Genomic DNA, 18,926 nt, shown 5'->3' with positions numbered 1-18,926 from the left:
ACTTGAACCAACACAAGTTCCACGTCACGCCCTGCCTCCAAGCCCCTCCTCCCTGCAGCGGCTGCCGTGACAACCAGTAACGTTAGCCTTAGCATCGGAAACAAGCTAACTCTGCCCAGCCCCTACATGACAGTCGCTAACATACCGTATGCACTGCAGAGTGTTACTGTAACAATCACCATATTAGCTTTATGGTTATTTGTTGTCTTAGCTGTATATGCTGTTGTTGGCGGTATGGGCATTTTCTGCTTTGTGATTGGTTGTTGCTCCGCCATAGCTTTCACTGGCCTCCTGACGCCGCTCACAGAGCTGTTTGACTGAGCGGCAGCCGGCAGCATGAGCGGAGGGAGGGGGTGGGCCGCAGCGTGTGTGAGTAGTGATTGACAGATGTCAGACACTCCCTCAGACGCTCCTCTGGCTCTGATTGGTTGTTTTGTGTCGGGCGCGGTGGATTCCTGCAAATCGCAGTAGGAGCAGTAGGTGGGAGCAATGCAGCAATTTTTTTTTTCACAGATATCATGTTTCATGTGCTGCTGTCTGGGCATAGAGACAGTTTTAGCAAATATGACAAAAAATGACTTTTATACAAGTTATCTACTGCAGCTTTAATGAAAGCTGCAAGGCAAGCTGAAAGGCTTGCATTTGAATCATTGTGATATATTGTAAATAAAATAAGTTACAGTGGAATGAACTGGTGGACTGAACTGAGTTGCACCTCCTGTTTTTACCCTTGTGTGCAGCCATGACTCTGCTGTTTGAATGCATTTGATTTCATTATACTTCAGCAGCTCAGCTTCTGTGCTGCTGCAGCAGAAGTTCTGCTAAGTCCAAAATGTCGCCATAACACTTGTGAGGCATTATGTCTGTGTCCCAGGGAGGCACTGCGATGTGAGACTTAATTGCTGTCTGTTAAGCATCAGAATGTCAATTTTAGTTTCTTAATAATATCCCCATTGTTCAACAGGAAAGTATTTACCAGCCCTTTATGTTTCCAGAAAGTTCATCATTAAAATGTCAAGATGCTATCTCATGGACAGCCACAATGGATGCTTATTGCCATCTCATTTTCCTATAATCTCTGCTGTTATGTACCAAAATGTCTCCCTCTGTATCTCCTTTGTAGAGGAGCCAGTAAGTGGTGTGGAGTCAAGTTTATTTTTTTATCTTTGGCTTTAAAAACTGCTTCTTTCCAGCCAGCAGTTTCCTTGTCTCTGCTGATAGTGCTTGTCTTGTGGTATCAAAATTATACTTTTCCCAAAAACTTTGTTTAATAAAAGTTTCATTTTCTGCTTTTTTCTGTTTGTGCTGTAAGAAAACAGGATTTTGGGGCTTTCTGGTTTCTTTAAGCACACATGATGTCTTAAAATCCATACAGAAAGGAGGCAAACTGACTGCTGGGTATTTCAAATCTCTGTGTAAATGAGGCAGTTTAACTTAACCGTGACATTTCCTCCTGTAAGTCTTTCCCAAAAGGGCCATCATGAGATTCGTGAAATCAATTAATCTTTTTTGTGGAGCCAAAATGGCCATCAGTTTCTTCAAATCTCCCTTGTAAATTAGGCAAATGAGCGACAATAAGTCTTCCTGTCTCTCATTCCCAGAAGTGGCCCAGAGTGCCATCTTGACATCCACGAGATCGATTTATTTTCCATCTGAAGCCAGAGAGGCTGCATGGCCCCTCGATTCCTGAAATCCCTGCCGTAAATTAGTCTGCTGAACCATGATATGTCTTCCTGTCAGTCTTCCCCAAAAGAGCCATGATACAATTTGTGAGATCCACGCATCCGTCATCATCACGAGACAAAATGGAGATTCGTTTCCAGCCATCGGCGTCCTAAAATATGCAGCTTAGGCGTAACATGTCTCCCGTGTGTGTTTTTCAGAAGGGTCATCATGAGATCCGTGAACTCCGTCAGTTTCACTTCACCAGCTGGCCCGACCACGGCGTTCCCTGTTACGCCACCGGACTGCTTGGATTCATACGACAGGTCAAGTTCCTCAACCCGCCTGATGCTGGGCCTATAGTGGCACACTGCAGGTAAGAAGGCAGGCGCACACATCGAGCACACACGGGTTCTGTAGAGACGATGAGCTTATTTCCATGACGCTATTGGTCAGCGGCTGCAGGGGCGGGGCTTGCGGACTCGCTTCCCTGGACCTCCCTTTGAGAACCACTTATCTATTTTTTCAGTATTCATCTCAAATGTCCCAGAAATTGTGCATTTATGTGTGCAAAAAACAAATTTTTGCAGCGTGCACGGGTTGGGGTGGGGGCCCCAGGAATTTCTCGCTTGGAGCCCCAAAAGACCCGAGCAACGCCACCGAGTGGCTGCAGACGAGGACATACAGACACTCGCTCAGTCGAACAGCTCTTGGCTCTCTCTTTTATGGGACTAGCATCACACAGAGCAAACAGGATGTGTTGTGTTGTAATCATCCATCATCACACACATGCACGCACAAACATACTGGAGTTACACATGACCTCCAAATCTGTCCTTCAAGCTCATTAGCATTGTCCACATGTTTGCACAAGAGAAACAACAACAACATATATCATTTGTTCTAGCGTCTAATACAACCGATGTTTACTTCTACCTGACAAGGACGTCTATAAGCAGCGTGACAGTGACTCTTATGTGTCAGGAACAAAGGCAGAAATAGCCTGACAAGTTAGTCGTTTGACTTTGTTATTCATGCCACAAAAGGTCAAGGTGGATGAAGGGGTCACCTTTCCAGTCATTGTTGACTTCTTTTGACCGTGACAGTGATCGTTCTGCAGCTTTAACCACAAAATCTTCAGAAATAACGCCAATTCGATTGGGTGACATCGGCTCGTTGTGGAAGGCGAGGACAAATATTGGTTGGTAGATACTGCAGATAAGAACCGTTTACACTGAATGTGCCATTTTGGAAGAGAAAAACAAACAACATATTTTGTTGTTTTAGCTTGGAGGACTTGTTTGATCAGTGAGTAAATGTCTCATTCTTAAGATATTTGTTACAGAGAATGTCAGACAGAAATAAACAGAACTGCATGTTTAAGCAAAGGAAATAAGATGAGTGATCTGAGTGATGCTGAGGACATTGAGACAAACAGCAGCTCACTTTCCAGACTGACACCAACTTTTAAATGCGATGCTATGGCTCTTTAGATCTAAAATAAGCCAGACTGCAAATCCATCTCTGTTCCTCAATCACGTTTAAGCCTTAAGATCTCCTTCTCTGTGTCACTGTCTGCCTCTTTTTCCTTTTCTCTGTCCACCCGTTCCCTCTCAGAGAGGACAACAGTGCAGGTTATCAGCACCAGCATGATCGCACACTGAACCACACTCACCAATCTCCTTTGTCCATAAATTAGATTGATGATGTTAACCTTTAAAAAGTACGCAACGGCAGAAGAAAGGGAAAGAAATTCACCTTCCACCCCACTTTCATCACACCGCCATCATCATCGACCAGGAGCAGAGGAAGAAAAAAAGAAGTGACAGTTTTAAGATCCCCATGGCGACAGTATATTTAACCTCCGTGTTCGCTTCTTTATGGGACACAACAGTTCAGCTCTGGGGCCGGATTGTCAGCAGGCGCAGGCTTTAAAAGGTCGCCACTCTGACAAGCCATGAAAAAATGTTTGGAGTAGATTCTTTATATCAGCATGAGGGTTTAGAAGTAATTTATTCCATTTGGTGGTCCGCCGTAATGCGACACATAGCTTTGAAGTGGCAGAGAATTAAACCCTTAACCTGCCATAAAGAGCGCGGCGGAGACAAAGGACTCATACAGGCACTGCATGGGCTCCATCTTTCTGCACAGCTCTGCCTGTTAACCCACAGTTTCTAAAGAAAGTAGATATCTTCTCAAACAAAAGTGTCCGTTCATGTCAGTGTTTGAATATCAGCTTGTTGATGGTGGAAATCCAGAAACAAACTTCACTGAGAATTAATTTGGAAGAGCGATACGTTTTGTTAGAAAACTAAGCTGCACAGAATAAATAGATGTATCTGCCATGTCAACAGTTACTTATACTGAATATAATTCAAACTGACAACATGCTTTGTATATCAGCTCCTCTAGTACATTATCCACCTGTTACAACTAAAGCATGATTAAGGCTTTTTCTAGTTTTGTTCAGGCACTCAGCACCTGTTCAAGGTTAGGAAAAAGATTAGCATCTCAGTTAAATGCTGAAAAGTAACCAGGGACTTAAAGCACAAGATAAGACGTGTTTATTTTATTAGCCTGTAATTAAAACCACTGTCTTTTCTAACCGTAGTAATGCAAACTTTCGGGGCTCCATCTAGCTCGATCATCTCCCGACAACGTGCCACAGAAACACGGCACTTCTTTCACTAGTAAAAGCAAAAAAAACAGAATTCAGGCTGCACTCAAAAAATAATTAGCAAAACAGTTGAGTGTTATATATATAAATCATTTCTAGGAGACAGGGCTGGCTATTAGCCTCTCACAAGCGACTGAATGTGCCAGTAAGTCAGTCCTTGCTCTTAGTCATAATAACACGGCTTTAAAAGGAATGAATAAGCTAAGTTATTCACTTCATTTGATTTCCTAACGATTTATCAGCAACTTCTAAAATCCAAAACGACTTTTGGACTTAAAATTACCTAAAATGATCATATTCCCATCTGCTAACTCTGAAGTGACAGTCTGATTAAGGTCACTGTCATGGTTCCATGAAACTAATGTTGACTGTTGAAATGGAGCATAAACCAAGATGCTCCTTCCAGAACGTCATTGGTTTTACATGATACACCAACGCAGAGGAATCTGGATGTTCCAGATGTCGAGTCAACAAAACATCATTTCATTTAGTCAGTTTTTAGCTGCTTAATCAGCAAAGCTTCGTCGCGTGATGTGCCTCAGGAGGTACAGGAGAAGGTCGGTGGTTCAGTCCCTGGCCTTGGGCGAGATACTGAACCCCATGCTGTGCCATCGGTGTGTGAGCGTGTGTGAATGGATAACGCTCGTCATGAGCAGGTGGCTTAGCCGCCGTGCGAATGGGTGAATGCAGCGTTGTAAAAGTGCCCTCAGATTAGAAAAAGCTATACAAATACAGTCCATTTAGCATGTGACGGATCTTATTGAAGCCTTCAAAAGCAAAGGAGTGCAGAGATGCACCTGAATGCAGCATTCATAAGCCACACACACTCATGTGCTCCAGTTGCCCTAACAGGACAGACAGAGACCGGGACACACACAGGGACAAAGACAGATCCGCTGTTAGTTCAAAAAGTGGACAGAGAGAGGAGGGACGGACAAACGAGGCGAGCAGACACGTTAACAGACAGCTATAGTAAAAGTATGTGGACAGACAGGCAGGAAGTTATGGCAGTCGCTTCCAATTTCCGGGGGCACTCTGATGCTATTGGCCTGTGTCACGAGGCTTTCAAACACACACATACACGTATGCACACGCACACACAGGCCCAGCAGTATTCTGGTCTCAACATTAATCACAGAGGTTGACAGGTAATCTGCAGAGGCGCTCCCTCCTTTTCTCCCTCTTTCTCCTTTCTATCTTTCCCTCTTTCTTTTGCTCTTATCTCTCTGTTCTCTCCCTCTCTCTCTCCCCCTCTCTGGCTCCTTCTCTCCCTCTCTCTCCCTCTTTCTCTCCCCCTCTCTGGCTCCTTCTCTCCCTCTCTCTCCCTCTCTCTCTCCCCCTCTCTGGCTCCTTCTCTCCCTCTTTCTCTCCCCCTCTCTGGCTCCTTCTCTCCCTCTCTCTAGCTGTCTCTGGGAACTGTCAGGGGGATTACAAAGAGAAAGATATGTTTCTCCCCTCCCTCTCTCCATCCCTCCATACTTCATCCTCTTAGTTGCCTCTCCAGCCCTCCGTCTGTGCCTCCTTTCCTCCCCTGATCTCTCCCATGTGGCGACCACTTCTATCACTCCCAATCACAAGCCTCTTTCCACCAATCCCTCTCGCTCCCTCGCTCATTCCATCCATCCCTCTGTTTGTCTGTCCTTCCATCCACCTCTTGCATCCAGGCATTACTGTTCAGGATGTGTTGCCCTAACACCTGACACGGGGCATTAAAGTCTGAACATGCCGGTGTGTGTGTGTATGTGTGTGCGATGTCCTCGTACTAAACTCCATGTGAATGTCAAACGTCTCCTGAACAAAATCTGAAAATGTGACACGTCTCATTAGCAGTTAAGTGACACCTCTCTGCATTTATAAACTGTTCTGATCAGAAATAATAGCATCTGTTGTTTGTTCAGGCACTGAAAACAACATGTTTACATCTTCCTGACAATGACCTCTCTGGGTAAATAATCGCTGTTTGTGCTAAGTGGTGACGTTGGAAGTTGTGCAGTGCTGTTATACACTACATTAAGGGATTTAGACATAAAAAACGAAATAAAGAGCAATGATTATCAGGCACGTCGTTTCTTTTTGAACCCAGAACTCATTAAAATGTTCAACAGAGCGCAGGTGCCAGTTATAGCGACGCCGTGAGAAACTGACTGCTCTGATGCAGCTTTTAATCGAGCTTTGGCCTGCAGTCACAAAACCAAAGCTTTATGCTTATTTTTATATTTCATGCATTTATTTCTTTATTTTCTGCAGACTTCAGGCCTGTACGCTTACTTCTTTAGGTGGTAGCACTGGTACTAGCAAGTTAAACATTTTAGTAGCACAAAGAAAAGTTTAGTTAGTTAACGTGTTTATTGGCTAAATTAATTTGATACTGATAAGAAATTCTAACAATGTTGAACAACAGTTAAACTCATTTTTTAACCTTCGTTATTCCTCCACCTGAACACAACAGGATGAATTAAAACATTTTTAAACATGAAAAATCAACAGTGTTATATTTTCAATGCGCATCAGTGAACTGTGTGCTGGTCGTCCGTTCGCCTGCCGCCATACAATACTGACAAAACATTGCCTTTTTATTCTGGTCGTATACAAGCCAGGTGAAATCTTTGAACCACTGAGGGTTGAATCGATTCATTTTTGTATCTGAGACAGGCCGGTCCGATGAAGTAGTAGTAGTAGTAGAAGTAGTAGTACTATTTTACTCCAAACGGCGTCTTTTATCCTCGTTGTCGTGACCTGCTGAGGTAGAAACTACAGAAAAATACCTCTTCATTTTGCTTGAGTCTTCTTGTTATTCTTAGTTGTTGCGGTTGGTTTGTCACAAAAATGATACAATAGTTGCAGCTTCCCGGCACAGATCAGCGAGGGCGGGAAGGTTTAGCCGGAAATGTAGTTCATTTGTATTCGGATTGAGAAGGACAGTACACACTTAGAACTGCAACTCCAATGAAGCATTGTTCCAACAACTGACAAACAGGACAAGAGACAGTAATATAGGTTCCCCACTATTTTTTTAGACATGATTCCAGCCCAACACCGTCGCACTTGTGCTAGTGGATGCATGTTTCTCTTCGCACAGAATGATTTTTAGTAGCAAATGCGATGGAAATTGTCGCACTGTACAGCCCTGGACTCCCTCCTGAATACAGGCTAGCTCAAAGCCACAGATCGCCAGCCAATTGTTTGTCTTTGGTGGTCTTAATGTTAGAGTGAAAGTTTTAATATTTGTCTCTACAGCGCCGGTGCAGGGAGGACGGGCTGTTTCATTGCAGTGGACATCATGTTGGACATGGCGGAGAATGAAGGCGTGGTGGACATTTTCAACTGCATCCGAGAGCTGAGATCACAACGAGTCAACATGGTCCAGACAGAGGTTGGTGTGCCGAGTGAGAGTACAGAAAGTGTCAAGTCAAGTAAGAAGAAATCATCTGGTAGCAAAGTGGAAGCAAAGCTTAACGAGAAGCTCTGCAGCGAGAGGCCTTTGCTTAAAAATTGAAAACTCAATGGCTTGCATGATGCATCGTGTACTATTCCACCAAATGCCAGTTTGTATGTAGGAAACTGCAGTAAGCTCAATTAGCTTCATTAGCATTTAGCATGCTATCTGTCTGACGTGTGAGATACAGGAGCATAAAAAGAGAGTTTCCCAGTCCTTCTTGCAGTCTTATATCATCCATCCCAATCAGTCTATCAATATTAAACATTTCCTGAATAATAGATGACAGCAGTGCAAAGACACATACACACACATACAGATACACAAACTCTAACTCAAACATGCACACATACACACACTGAGACAAACACACAGTTAGGATTCTTTGCGTCCGTGCGTGCGTGTTTATGGTCAGGAATATAGCGTGAGATGTGCACACTCGCACACACATAAACACAAACACACAAGTTTTCCAGAGTTCGCAGCCAAAACTTTCTAAATTTCTTTAGTTTGTTCAGGGTCGATTTTTCGTTTGCAGTTTCTGTAGCAGGTGATTAAGAAGAAGAAGCCTTTACTGTCACACCACACAGTACATGCATTTAGTACACGCACATGCCATGCTTGGTGAAATTCTCTCTCCGCATTTGACCCGTCCTGGCAGTCCTTCCTCCGCGGCAGACCAGAGTGGTGGGCTGCCATCCGACCGGCGCCCGGGGACCCGGTTCCTTTCGTCACCATTGGTCAGGTGGTGATTTTCATGCATGTTTTTAGAGGGGGGTTCATTTTTATGGAGGATCTCCCAGGTGAGCACGGGGAGAACATGCAAACTCCACACAGAAAGGCCCTTTTTCCTCTCGAGATAAGGGCAGCAGGGAGCATGGTGGAGGAAACGCCCTCAGCGTCCCAGGTGGGAATCAAACCCGGGACCTTCTAGCTGTGAGGCGACAGTGTTGCCACTGTCCACCGTGCCACCAATTTAGAATTTAGAACTAACCAGAGCAAACTGTATTCAGACAGATTAACTCCCCACAACTGAGTTAACTCTGGAAAACTAATGCTTCTACCGTGACATCGACACTGCTGCCTTAAATCAGAGCTGAGCAGGCTTCATCAGCACGCCGACCTGCACCATCAGGTCAAACTGAGCCGAAAGTTCCATCGGCTTTCTGCTCGATTTCTGGAAGTTTATCGTTCAATAACCCTAAAATATGGAGGACATATTTCCCAATAAGTTTTTTGTGAGCAGAGGACTTGGTTACTTACTATCCTTTACACAGTGTCATAATTTGTTCTAATTTTGTACTATCAATCATTTTTAAAGAGCCTGCGGCTCCAAATGTTGGGTGTTTCATTTTGGAACAGAAGTATTCATTTCCTCTCTAAGCTACCTTAAGCCGACCTAATCCATCCCGCCTCTGCATTCCATTTGTACTACTGATGAAAACCTGGCATATCCAAAAAGTCAACTTTACCAGGAATAAAGAAAAACAGCCTCATTTTCAGACTGACAGCTCATGCTCAGAGCCTGAAATTGACTTTTGAATGGATTTTAGAAGTGCTAGGTTCAGGAAAGTTACCCAGGGCATCACTCTGAGTGTTTTCATGTGACAGTATTGGTATAAAAGCTAGTTTTGCATGCGTGCGTGCGTCTGTGTGCATGTGTGTGTGCACTTGAAACCAAGCTAAATGCATCCTGCCCTGCCTTTTGAATATGTGTGGGAGCAATTTGTGTCAGTGTTGAAGCTGCTTGACGCTATTATAATCCTGCTCCGCACAACACAAAGCAATTAATCTTTTAAAAGGCACAGGGGAAAGAAAGTGTGTGTGTGCGTGTGTGTGTATGAATGAATGCTTTTCTCTGGGTTCGGGTGTGTGTGCCTGTGTGCACGCATGTGTTTTTACGTGTGTGTGTATCACTGGAGTTGGTAATGGCCAGAGAGGACATTTCAGTGATGCTTTTGAAACTCTCCTCCCCGCTCCAAGGGCAACAATTAACATTCGACAGAGAGAGCGAGAGACAAAGTGGGAAGCAAATTGAAACAGCGAGAGACAGCAGACAAACACAAGTGTGAGAGGAAATAAGGGAGAAAGAGAAATAAAAAGAGAACAAACTGGAGATAAAACTGGAAAGACTGTGTGAGAGAAAGAGCGAGAGGTGAATTAGCATGCACAGTGGCTGCAGCAGCTCATGGTGGCTGATGCTTTTACCAGCCAGTTAGCTGGAGCACAAAGAGCACACTTGATCCCGAGCACAGAAACACTGCGGGGCAAAGCACTTCTCCCTTTTAATTCACTTTTAGGCCGGCGAGAGAGCACGAGCACAGAAATAAGGAGTCCACACGCACAGAGCAAACAGACTTTGTGTTCGCAGTGGAATGTTTGTCGTAGCCTTGGAAAGGCGGGAGATGCGGCTTAGCTCAACCGCACCTTCTGTCCCAGAGATGTCGTCTTACAGCCACGCTGAGGAGCTGCAGTCAAGTCCAGAGGCCTCACGCAGGTCCAAGAGAAGACCGAACCAGTCTGCTCGCAAAGGCCAGAGATTTGTCTGAAATTTGGACTCTTTTTCTCGTGTTGCAGGAGCAGTATGTATTCGTTCATGATGCCATCTTGGAGGCGTGTCTATGCGGAAACACAGCCATACCAGTCTGTGAGTTCAGAGCCATTTACTACAACATCAGCAGACTGGACCCACAGACCAACTCCAGCCAGATTAAAGATGAGTTCCAGGTGAGCGCTGACACTCGTCTTCATCGTTTCTGTGACTATGAACTGAACTTACAAGCATTCGCTGGACCCTGAACTCAAAAACAAGTTTAAGACTTAAAATAACCTCCACACTGTGATTGTGGACGTCTTTGTCCTCACAGTCTGAGAACCAAGTACTTTGGTCTAATCTCCTTTGCTGTAAAGTTAAAGTTGTCTTAACTGATAAACTTTTTTGTTCCGATCAGACCCTGAACATAGTGACCCCTAGAGTCCGTCCAGAGGACTGCAGTGTGGGTTTGCTACCCAGGAACCACGACAAGAACCGCAGTTTGGACGTTCTGTCAGCAGACCGATGCCTGCCTTTCCTCATATCTGTGGACGGAGAGAGCTCCAATTACATCAATGCTGCATTAATGGATGTGAGTGCATGTTTTGGGGTGTGAATGTGTTCGTGTTGTAGTTTTATGATGTTAGGGTCTATTCTTTAAAGTATTTTACTTTCCAGTGCTATAAGCATTGCTCTGTTTACTTGCTGCTTGTTATTGTTATTTATTTCTGGTCCATCTCAACACTCCAGAGCCACAAACAGCCAGCGGCCTTCATTGTTACCCAGCATCCTCTGCCAAACACCATGGGCGACTTCTGGCGGCTGGTGTTCGACTACAACTGCTCCTCCATTGTAATGCTGAACGAGATGGATGCAGCGCAGGTACAGACGCAAACACGCTCACACAGACGCACACGTGTTCCCGTTCTGATCTGTTTTCCTGCTTTTGGCGAGGTTAGTTTGAGAAAACGAGGAGACAGCAGCCAGCCTGGAGCTGACAAATCGACTGGAACATCACAGAGCCGGATCAATACGCCCAAAGGCTATTTTATGAATGTGGATGCGTATTGACAGTCCCTGGAATTAAACCATGACAACTGCAGAGCTTTTAGTTGCAGCTTTGTACAATAAAACGCCACAAAAACTGGAGTTAACTCACTTCATCAACGCAGACTGACACAGATTTGGTTACGTCATCTCACAGAGTGCTGACTGTAAATTGGTTTTCGCAGCTCGCACATCTGGCGGTTGAATAAAAACCTTGTTAAAAAAGGAAATAATTGTCATTATTTCTTGTGTGTGCGTCTGACAGGTGTGTAGATGAGAAACTAGGTGAAACTACAGTCTTTTTTTCAGGTGTTATTTTCCCGCAAGTTGTCTTTACAGTATCTCATTTTATCCTGCGTGGATTATTATTTGTAGTATATGTATTATTACATATTATGTAGATAACTCTTGTATTAGGGCTCAGTGTAAAGTTAATATAGAAGCATCCAGCCATGGAGGTGATCATCTTGCTAATCAATGAAATGAATTCATATGAGATTTTCCCTCTTTCCAATTGTTACTTGTGCTGTTAAGCTATTCAATCCATTTGAATTCACCCGTTAAAGCTTGTAAATTGTCTCTTTCTCCTCTTCATTCATCTTTCTCTTCCTTATTTTCTCTCTATATATATATTCATCTGTTTTCTACAGTTATGTATGCAGTACTGGCCAGAAAAGAGTTCGTGTTGCTACGGTCCCATTCAAGTGGAATTCATCTCGGCAGACATCGATGAAGACATCATCAACCGAATCTTCAGGATCTGCAACATGGCCCGGGTACTAAACTCAAAGCCTTCAGCTTCATCATACTCTAGTTTGGCCTTTTGTCGAAAGCATCAGCTCAAGCTTTATAAAAATCAGATGATTTGATAATAAAATAGAGTATGTGGTCATGGTGCTGTTTAGTGCAGGTAGTTGCAGCTGTGGAGAGCTTCAGACAATATAAAGTAACTCACACAGTTCACACTTTACTTCATTTTAAAACTATATTGTTTTTTAAGATAATATGCAGCATCACATTGTGGCTCTGCCCTGAAGGCGGTGTTAGGTTGACTTAGATAAACGTAGAATTCGGGTTCAGGGCCTCCTTCAAGAACACTGAAAACACACCAAACCTCTCCCGCCATCCATTCATCTGACAGAAATAATTCAATTCATGAAAAGCGGTGGTTGTTTGAAGAGGTCCTCGGCCTGACCCCAGAGCATCTTTTCTGTTCATGCTGCAGTATTTCATCCTCCTCACATTAACACCAGCAGCACTGGGGAGCTCACTCAAACCAGGACCTAGCTGCTGCTGCTGCACATTAGCCGAGTGATGCTAACTGCTAGGAAGATACAGATAGATACAAACAGTCAGGCCATAAGTTTTTCGGACATCCTGCTTGTGGTTGCTGAAGTGTGTATTTTGCTGCTCTTCCTGTCTTCTGGGAAGACTTTCTGCTAAATGTTGGAACGTGTCTGGAGGGATTTGCTCCCACTCACACACATAAGTGAGGTCCAACACTGATGCTATGTGATAAGGCCTGGCTCCATGTCAGCGTGCCAGTTCCTCCCTAAGGTGTTGGCTGGGGCTGAAGCCAGAGCGCTGCAGGCCGGTCAAGAGCTTCCACACCTCACCCCATAACGCGTGTCTTTATGGAGCAGGTCTGGTGCATTCCTCAAGCTCTCGCCAAAAGGTGGAAGTACCTTTAACTTTCCAACAGTCCGACGGTGAATGTGCCTGAGCATTTTTAAGCAAGATTTGACATTAGTAAGAGTAGTTTTAGAAGTACAATCCCATAAATTTAGGCCTTATTTTGATGGCTGACGATCATTTAATAGAAGTACAAAATGGATTTCAAGATAAAAATACTAAAAAATGCCATCCTTGCCCTTTCTTTGACATGTAACCCACAGAGAAAGATCCTCCCAGGAACACAATGCAACAACACATAAAAGGCATTTTTCATCCGTGTGACCTTTACTTCCCTCTAAGCAGCCAGGACGACGCGGCAAACCTACTGTAATGCTAATACACAACAGCAGCCGTGCTAACTGAGCCCTGGTTAAAAAAAAAAGGTGGTGTGGTCGGAGGTGGTGCATCAACAAAACATTTTGAAAAATACCCCCCTCCCCCGCCTCCTTGTTCCTCCTCCTGTCTTCTCACCTCTCCTTTCCCTTCGCTTTCTCGCTCCCCCTCTCCTCTCTGCATCCCCCTTTCTTTCCTCCCGTCTCGCCTCCTCTTGTTACTCCCTTCTCATCTCATTTTCTCACCCATCCATGACGGTACAACTCTAGTGGCGCCCTATCGTCTGAGTGCCCCTATAGCACTTAGTGAACTCCCCACTACCCTCCTCTCTATATTCTCGCTCTCTCTCTCTCTCTCCCTCTCAAACACATCACCAGTCTAGCGTGAAATGGCTCATATCATCGCCACAACAGCACATCTCACACTGTGAGAGCAGCTCCAACCTAGCCGAGACTGTACCACCAACCAATAAGGCATCAAATGAAGAGGGGGAGAGTGAAAGAGCAGGAAGCAGAGTTTGAGATATGAGGGGGGGCACAAGGAAGAGGAAAACAAAAAGAGTGCGGAGAGGAAGAAATGGAGGGAGGGAAAGTTTGAAATAAAGGTGAGAGAGACAAGAAGAAATGGGAATACTGGGAAAGTGGGGGAAAAACACGCAGCTGTATGGCTGTGTGTGTAAATGTCAGTGTGCCTGTGTGTGTGTTTCGCAAAACGAGCAGTGAATCAGTCTGACAGTGATGGCGGGTTTTGGTATTTTAGGTGGTGGATGCCAGTCGCCTCAGGCCAGACGACTGAAAACATCCCGTCTGCCGTGAAATTGAATTAAACATTATAAGATGTCCTCTTTTTTGAGTCCAATCCTATTTCTTTTGAAAAGGCATTTTGTTCAGAAACAAGAACTAATTGGAGCACAACATGTAGAACGCTTTATGTATCAGTTAAGTACATCATTACCAAATGAGACCACCACTGAGAAGACTGGCAGCTTCTGCCTGCAACTACACAGCGTCTGATGTCTTATTTGTCCAGAAACCTGCTGGAGGCGCCACAAAACAGGAAGGGAGCTCTGCTTAGATAAAGCTCTCAGGGGTTTTGGTGGTGGAGGGAGAAGTTTCCCGAATCGAACTGGTTCACCAGCTGTAGTAAAACCAAACGAGCAAACGTCCAGAATGCACTGTCAGAGCTGTCGCTTTAAGGTCAGCTGATCACAGCACAGCTCGATAAGGTTTGGACAGGAGAGACCTGTCCAAACCTGGCATTTTTTAGGAGAGGACAGAAGAGGGGCTGTTCCATTATCGAAATGGTCATCTGATCCTGAAATCAGACGTTTCTCAGGGGAGACAAAGTGATTCATGATTTCGTGACGTCTCGGTGTTTCAGTTGTTTAAATTCCCAGTGGAACTGCTGCATGATGAGGACTGTGGAGATGACAGCTCTGGTGATTAAAATCCTCATTTTCACCTCTCTCCTCCCCAGCCACAGGACGGTTACCGCCTGGTGCAGCACTTTCAGTTCATTGGCTGGCCGGCCTACAGGGACACGCCTCTCTCTAAACGCTCCATCCTGCAGCTGGTCAGGAGGTTGGCTAAGTGGCAGGAGCAGTACGACGGAGGAGACGGGAGGACTGTGGTGCACTGTCTGTAAGTTCAGAGCGCACACACACACACACACATGCACACACATGTGGATGCACATATTCCATGACCTGTAATGAAATTGAAGCCGGTGAAAAGAGGTCTGGAACAAGTGCTGCTCACTGGGATGATACATCAACTCAAAATCATACAAAGACAAATGTGCCCTTTGTGTGTGTGTGTGTGTGTGTGTGTGTGTGTGTGTGTGTGTGTGTGTGTGTGTGTGTGTGTGTGTGAGAGAAAGATGAGCAGAAAACACATACCACACGTACTACATATGGTTTCCCCACTGATGTGTCAAACATGCAGATGGCCTGAACTCAACACTGATCTCAGTTCAGGTGTGTCTCACCTGCACTACAGGAAGAAACAGACACAGCACTGGTCTGAAAACGTATTTTTTGTGCTATATAATATATAGAATTATTCATTATAGATTGATAACAATGTAAACGTGGCTCATATCTAAAAATTAGCCAAGCTGTGCCTGATCTAAGCCTGCAACAACATTACAAAATTAGAATCAGAATCAGAAATCCTTTATTAATCCCTGAGGGGAAATTCTTTTAGTTGCAGTGCTCCTTACAGGAATGGAGTTAGAATAAAATTAGAAAGAAAGAAAAGACAGAAAAGAAAAGAACTATATATATATAAAGCAAATATAAAAACAAAATATTTATATTGAGAATATATATATATATAAAACAAAATATACCACAAAATATAGAACAGAATAGAAAACAATATATATATACTGAGAAAAAATAAATACAAACAGGTGTGCAAAGTATGTGCAAAGTAATACATATGGATGTGCAAAGTATTACAAATGACTGTGCAAAGTAACGGATGTGCAAACTTTAGTCAAATATGTAACAGATGAGTGAAAGTCCAAGAGCCATTCAGAGGGAGGAGTTGTACAGGTTGATGGCCACAGGCAGGAATGATTTCCTGTAGCGCTCAGTCCTGAGTTTAGGTGGGATGGGTCTCTCACTGAACGTACTCCGTAGCTTAGCACATTAATTTAGAATTTAGACCTTATTTCTCTGCAGTTTTGTGTAATCTTGGATTATATATTACAGATCGCTCATACAGCCCTGCAAACTGTAGACGTATAAGTCTTTACATTTTAGCAACTTTATTCTTGTCAGCTAGGAATAACAGCTGAAATTCTTTTCAGATTCTAGTCACTTTTGATTTCATGCTCATTTTATACCACAAGATAAAGTTTGTAAATTGATTGCTTATGCTGGGAACAATTGTTGGCAATTCATGCAAGTGGATGCTGCATTCCCTTAAACTTTAAGTACTTTAGTAACACTCCCATTTTATCTGTTTTAGATGTGGTAATCTTAGTCTGCACCAATGGCAACACTGAGTTTCAGGTCACATGATTGAATAGTGCTGGACTATATATCAGGAGTAAAGGTTACAACAGCAGAAGAGTTACTTTCATTATTAATATGAACAGTTTCAGTGTAACGAGGGGTAGTTGCAACAGAAACAAATAACAATAACATAGCGATTACAGTACACACACTCATATACATGTGTACATATACAAGTACACAGACTCTGCTCAGCTCCACGTTCCTCTCTGAGCAGAGCAAATGAAGCTGATAATGAGGGAGGGAAACCTCGCTGTAAAATCTATAGACGAGAGATTGCAGGGATCCTCACCAACACACAAACACTCCGGCGCGCACACACACTCCAAACATTGCCTCAAGCACATCCAATCAGCTTCCTCTGTCACAGCTCATTGGGCCAATCAGAATTGGCATTGATTTGTTTTTTCGAGCTGCTGCGAGGTTTGCTTTGCTTTCGGTGTGTTTTCGGAGTGTGTGTGTGAAAGAGGGTTTGAAATACAAGATGCACCCGTGACGTCGAACGCAAACTCAAACAGCAGCACAAACTAGACTCACCGCCAATATTTCATCATTTATCGAGCGTTTGAGCTGAATTTGAAGAAATTCCCTTACGGCATTCCTCCTGAGATATCACCTTCAGACGAGAAGTCACGTTGACCCTAACCTTTGACCTTTCACCAACACATTCTAATTACTGTGACCATTTGTGCCAAATTATTGGCGTTCCTGAAAGATCGCATTCATGAGAATGGGGCGGATGGACATAAACACAATCTGTGGTTAAACTTAGATAGTGACAGAGATGCATATCCCATCTCTGACCACGATCTTAAACCAATACCCGTAGATTTGACTTTGGTTATAGTTGCCCCTTCCCGCTACCCTGACTGCTATGCCCACTCCCACTAAGTGTGTGTGACAGGATGCAAGCTTCATCAGCTTGTGGGTGACGACAGCTACACTGGTTAATCAGCCCCAGCTATTGATTTCACGGACTAATTAACACCAGAGATAAGAAGAAACATGATTGTTCAATCAGCAGCTGGCGAAAATGGATTATTTTTGTGCTCCTCACTTGTCCTGGAGGTTGGACTCTGATGGCTCTTTAATGTTCAGTCTCGTTTTCGGTAAATCACACAGGGGGAACCTGTTGGACAACTGTGAGGAGGAGCACTCAACACAGCAATCTGTTTTCATTTAAAGGTACATGGATGTTGTTTAGATGGAGGAGAATAACAAAACTAGTGAGCCGCCTCGTACCAACGCATCCCTAAAATATTCACCGCATGCAGCAGTTAATATGTAAACAAAGTGGATCCAGGAATTTCATAAACACCTCGACTCGGACATCAAATGGAGCTCTGTAGTTAATTTCACAAAGCGCTGATTTTTCTCTTCTTTTCACAGAAGAACACGTAGGTTACACTTTTTACTCTAGCACTTCTAACCAAGTGCTAAACCAAAAAGCTTCAGCGTTTTCCTGAGAAAAGCGAGCTAACCGGAGCTAGCTCACTGTACAGATGACTGCAGATGTAAAAATGGCTTGTAAATGACATTTTCTGTAGCTTCAGCAGCACGCTCAGCCGTTTCTTTTAAGACGAGCCGGCCTTTGTGATCACTTCCTGGTTGACACTCTGATACTGAGGTTAATAAAACACCAAACACCATGCACAGCTCTCCATAAACTGGGAAAGTTATTCAGCTGCTCTGACCCTCAGCACCGCAAGTCTTGATCCGTCTGCATTTCATTGGCTTTGCTGCTTGTACTTCAGTAATTAGGTTTAATGCATTTAAGCCCTAAGACGTATCTGACAGCGCTGATGTAAAATGTATTTACTCGTTTTTTTCCTCTTTACCTAGTAATTATCCTCTGACACTGAAGAACTGAAGCTAACACGAAGCCAGAAAAGGACCTTTGCAATTTAGATTTGTATCTCAAATATTAATATCCAAACCAAATGTAACCTGAGGTACTGTCCCATTCCAAAATAGATTTGCACATGAAAAAGACTGTTAAATAAAAAAGCAGGTTTAATCGTTTGTGAGGTGGCAGATTTTCTGAACAGCTCCTACGTCTTAGTGTTTGTTTGAACCTTCTTTCCCACTTTGGAAATCATTAAATTTTAGACCTTCAGAGAGAATAAGAAGCTAATAAAATGGAAAATTGATGACCCGTCTGATACCGTCTCAGCTATCCTGACTGCAGAGCATTGCTAATGCAGCGCTGTTAGACAGTGGGTGATTTCTGTGACGGCTGCCACTCCACCTCTCAGCGCCCGCATGTTTTATTCAGTCTGAATGCTGAAGGAGTTCAGCTGGAACCAGTCGAGACAGGGAAGTCTGGAGCTCTTTTCATGGTGGGTGGTCTGACTGGTGACTGGCAGAGCACTGACTGCTGATTGGGCCACACAGCCAGTAAACACACAGTATATACACACAAATATGCTTCCACCTTTGCCCATGACAGCAAGTTAGCCTCTGCATTAAGTCGAAAAGCTCCAAGGTGAACAAATCCATTCAGATGTCGTCAGTCCATTAGCGGAGCTCATATTCCTTTGCT

General features: G+C 43.9%; 1 protein-coding gene across 12 annotated transcripts in view; it reads left to right on the top strand.

The window, feature by feature from the left end:
- ptprt (protein tyrosine phosphatase receptor type T) overlaps nucleotides 1-18,926 on the top strand; it is a 320,800-nt gene that overhangs the window by 296,481 nt on the left and 5,393 nt on the right. For all 12 annotated transcript variants that reach the window (XM_070992933.1, XM_070992915.1, XM_070992925.1 and 9 more), the window contains 7 exons: nucleotides 1,884-2,038; nucleotides 7,577-7,712; nucleotides 10,353-10,502; nucleotides 10,727-10,900; nucleotides 11,059-11,190; nucleotides 12,006-12,131; nucleotides 14,839-15,002. In XM_070992933.1, the coding sequence (XP_070849034.1) occupies nucleotides 1,884-2,038; nucleotides 7,577-7,712; nucleotides 10,353-10,502; nucleotides 10,727-10,900; nucleotides 11,059-11,190; nucleotides 12,006-12,131; nucleotides 14,839-15,002 (1,037 nt within the window). The remainder of the gene's footprint in view (nucleotides 1-1,883; nucleotides 2,039-7,576; nucleotides 7,713-10,352; nucleotides 10,503-10,726; nucleotides 10,901-11,058; nucleotides 11,191-12,005; nucleotides 12,132-14,838; nucleotides 15,003-18,926) is intronic.

Source organism: Chaetodon trifascialis, chromosome 3 (genome assembly GCF_039877785.1).
Source record: "Chaetodon trifascialis isolate fChaTrf1 chromosome 3, fChaTrf1.hap1, whole genome shotgun sequence".
Lineage (NCBI taxonomy): Eukaryota > Metazoa > Chordata > Actinopteri > Chaetodontiformes > Chaetodontidae > Chaetodon > Chaetodon trifascialis.
The sequence above is the reverse complement of the archived record's forward strand: the minus strand, read 5'-3'. Positions and strand labels throughout refer to the sequence as shown.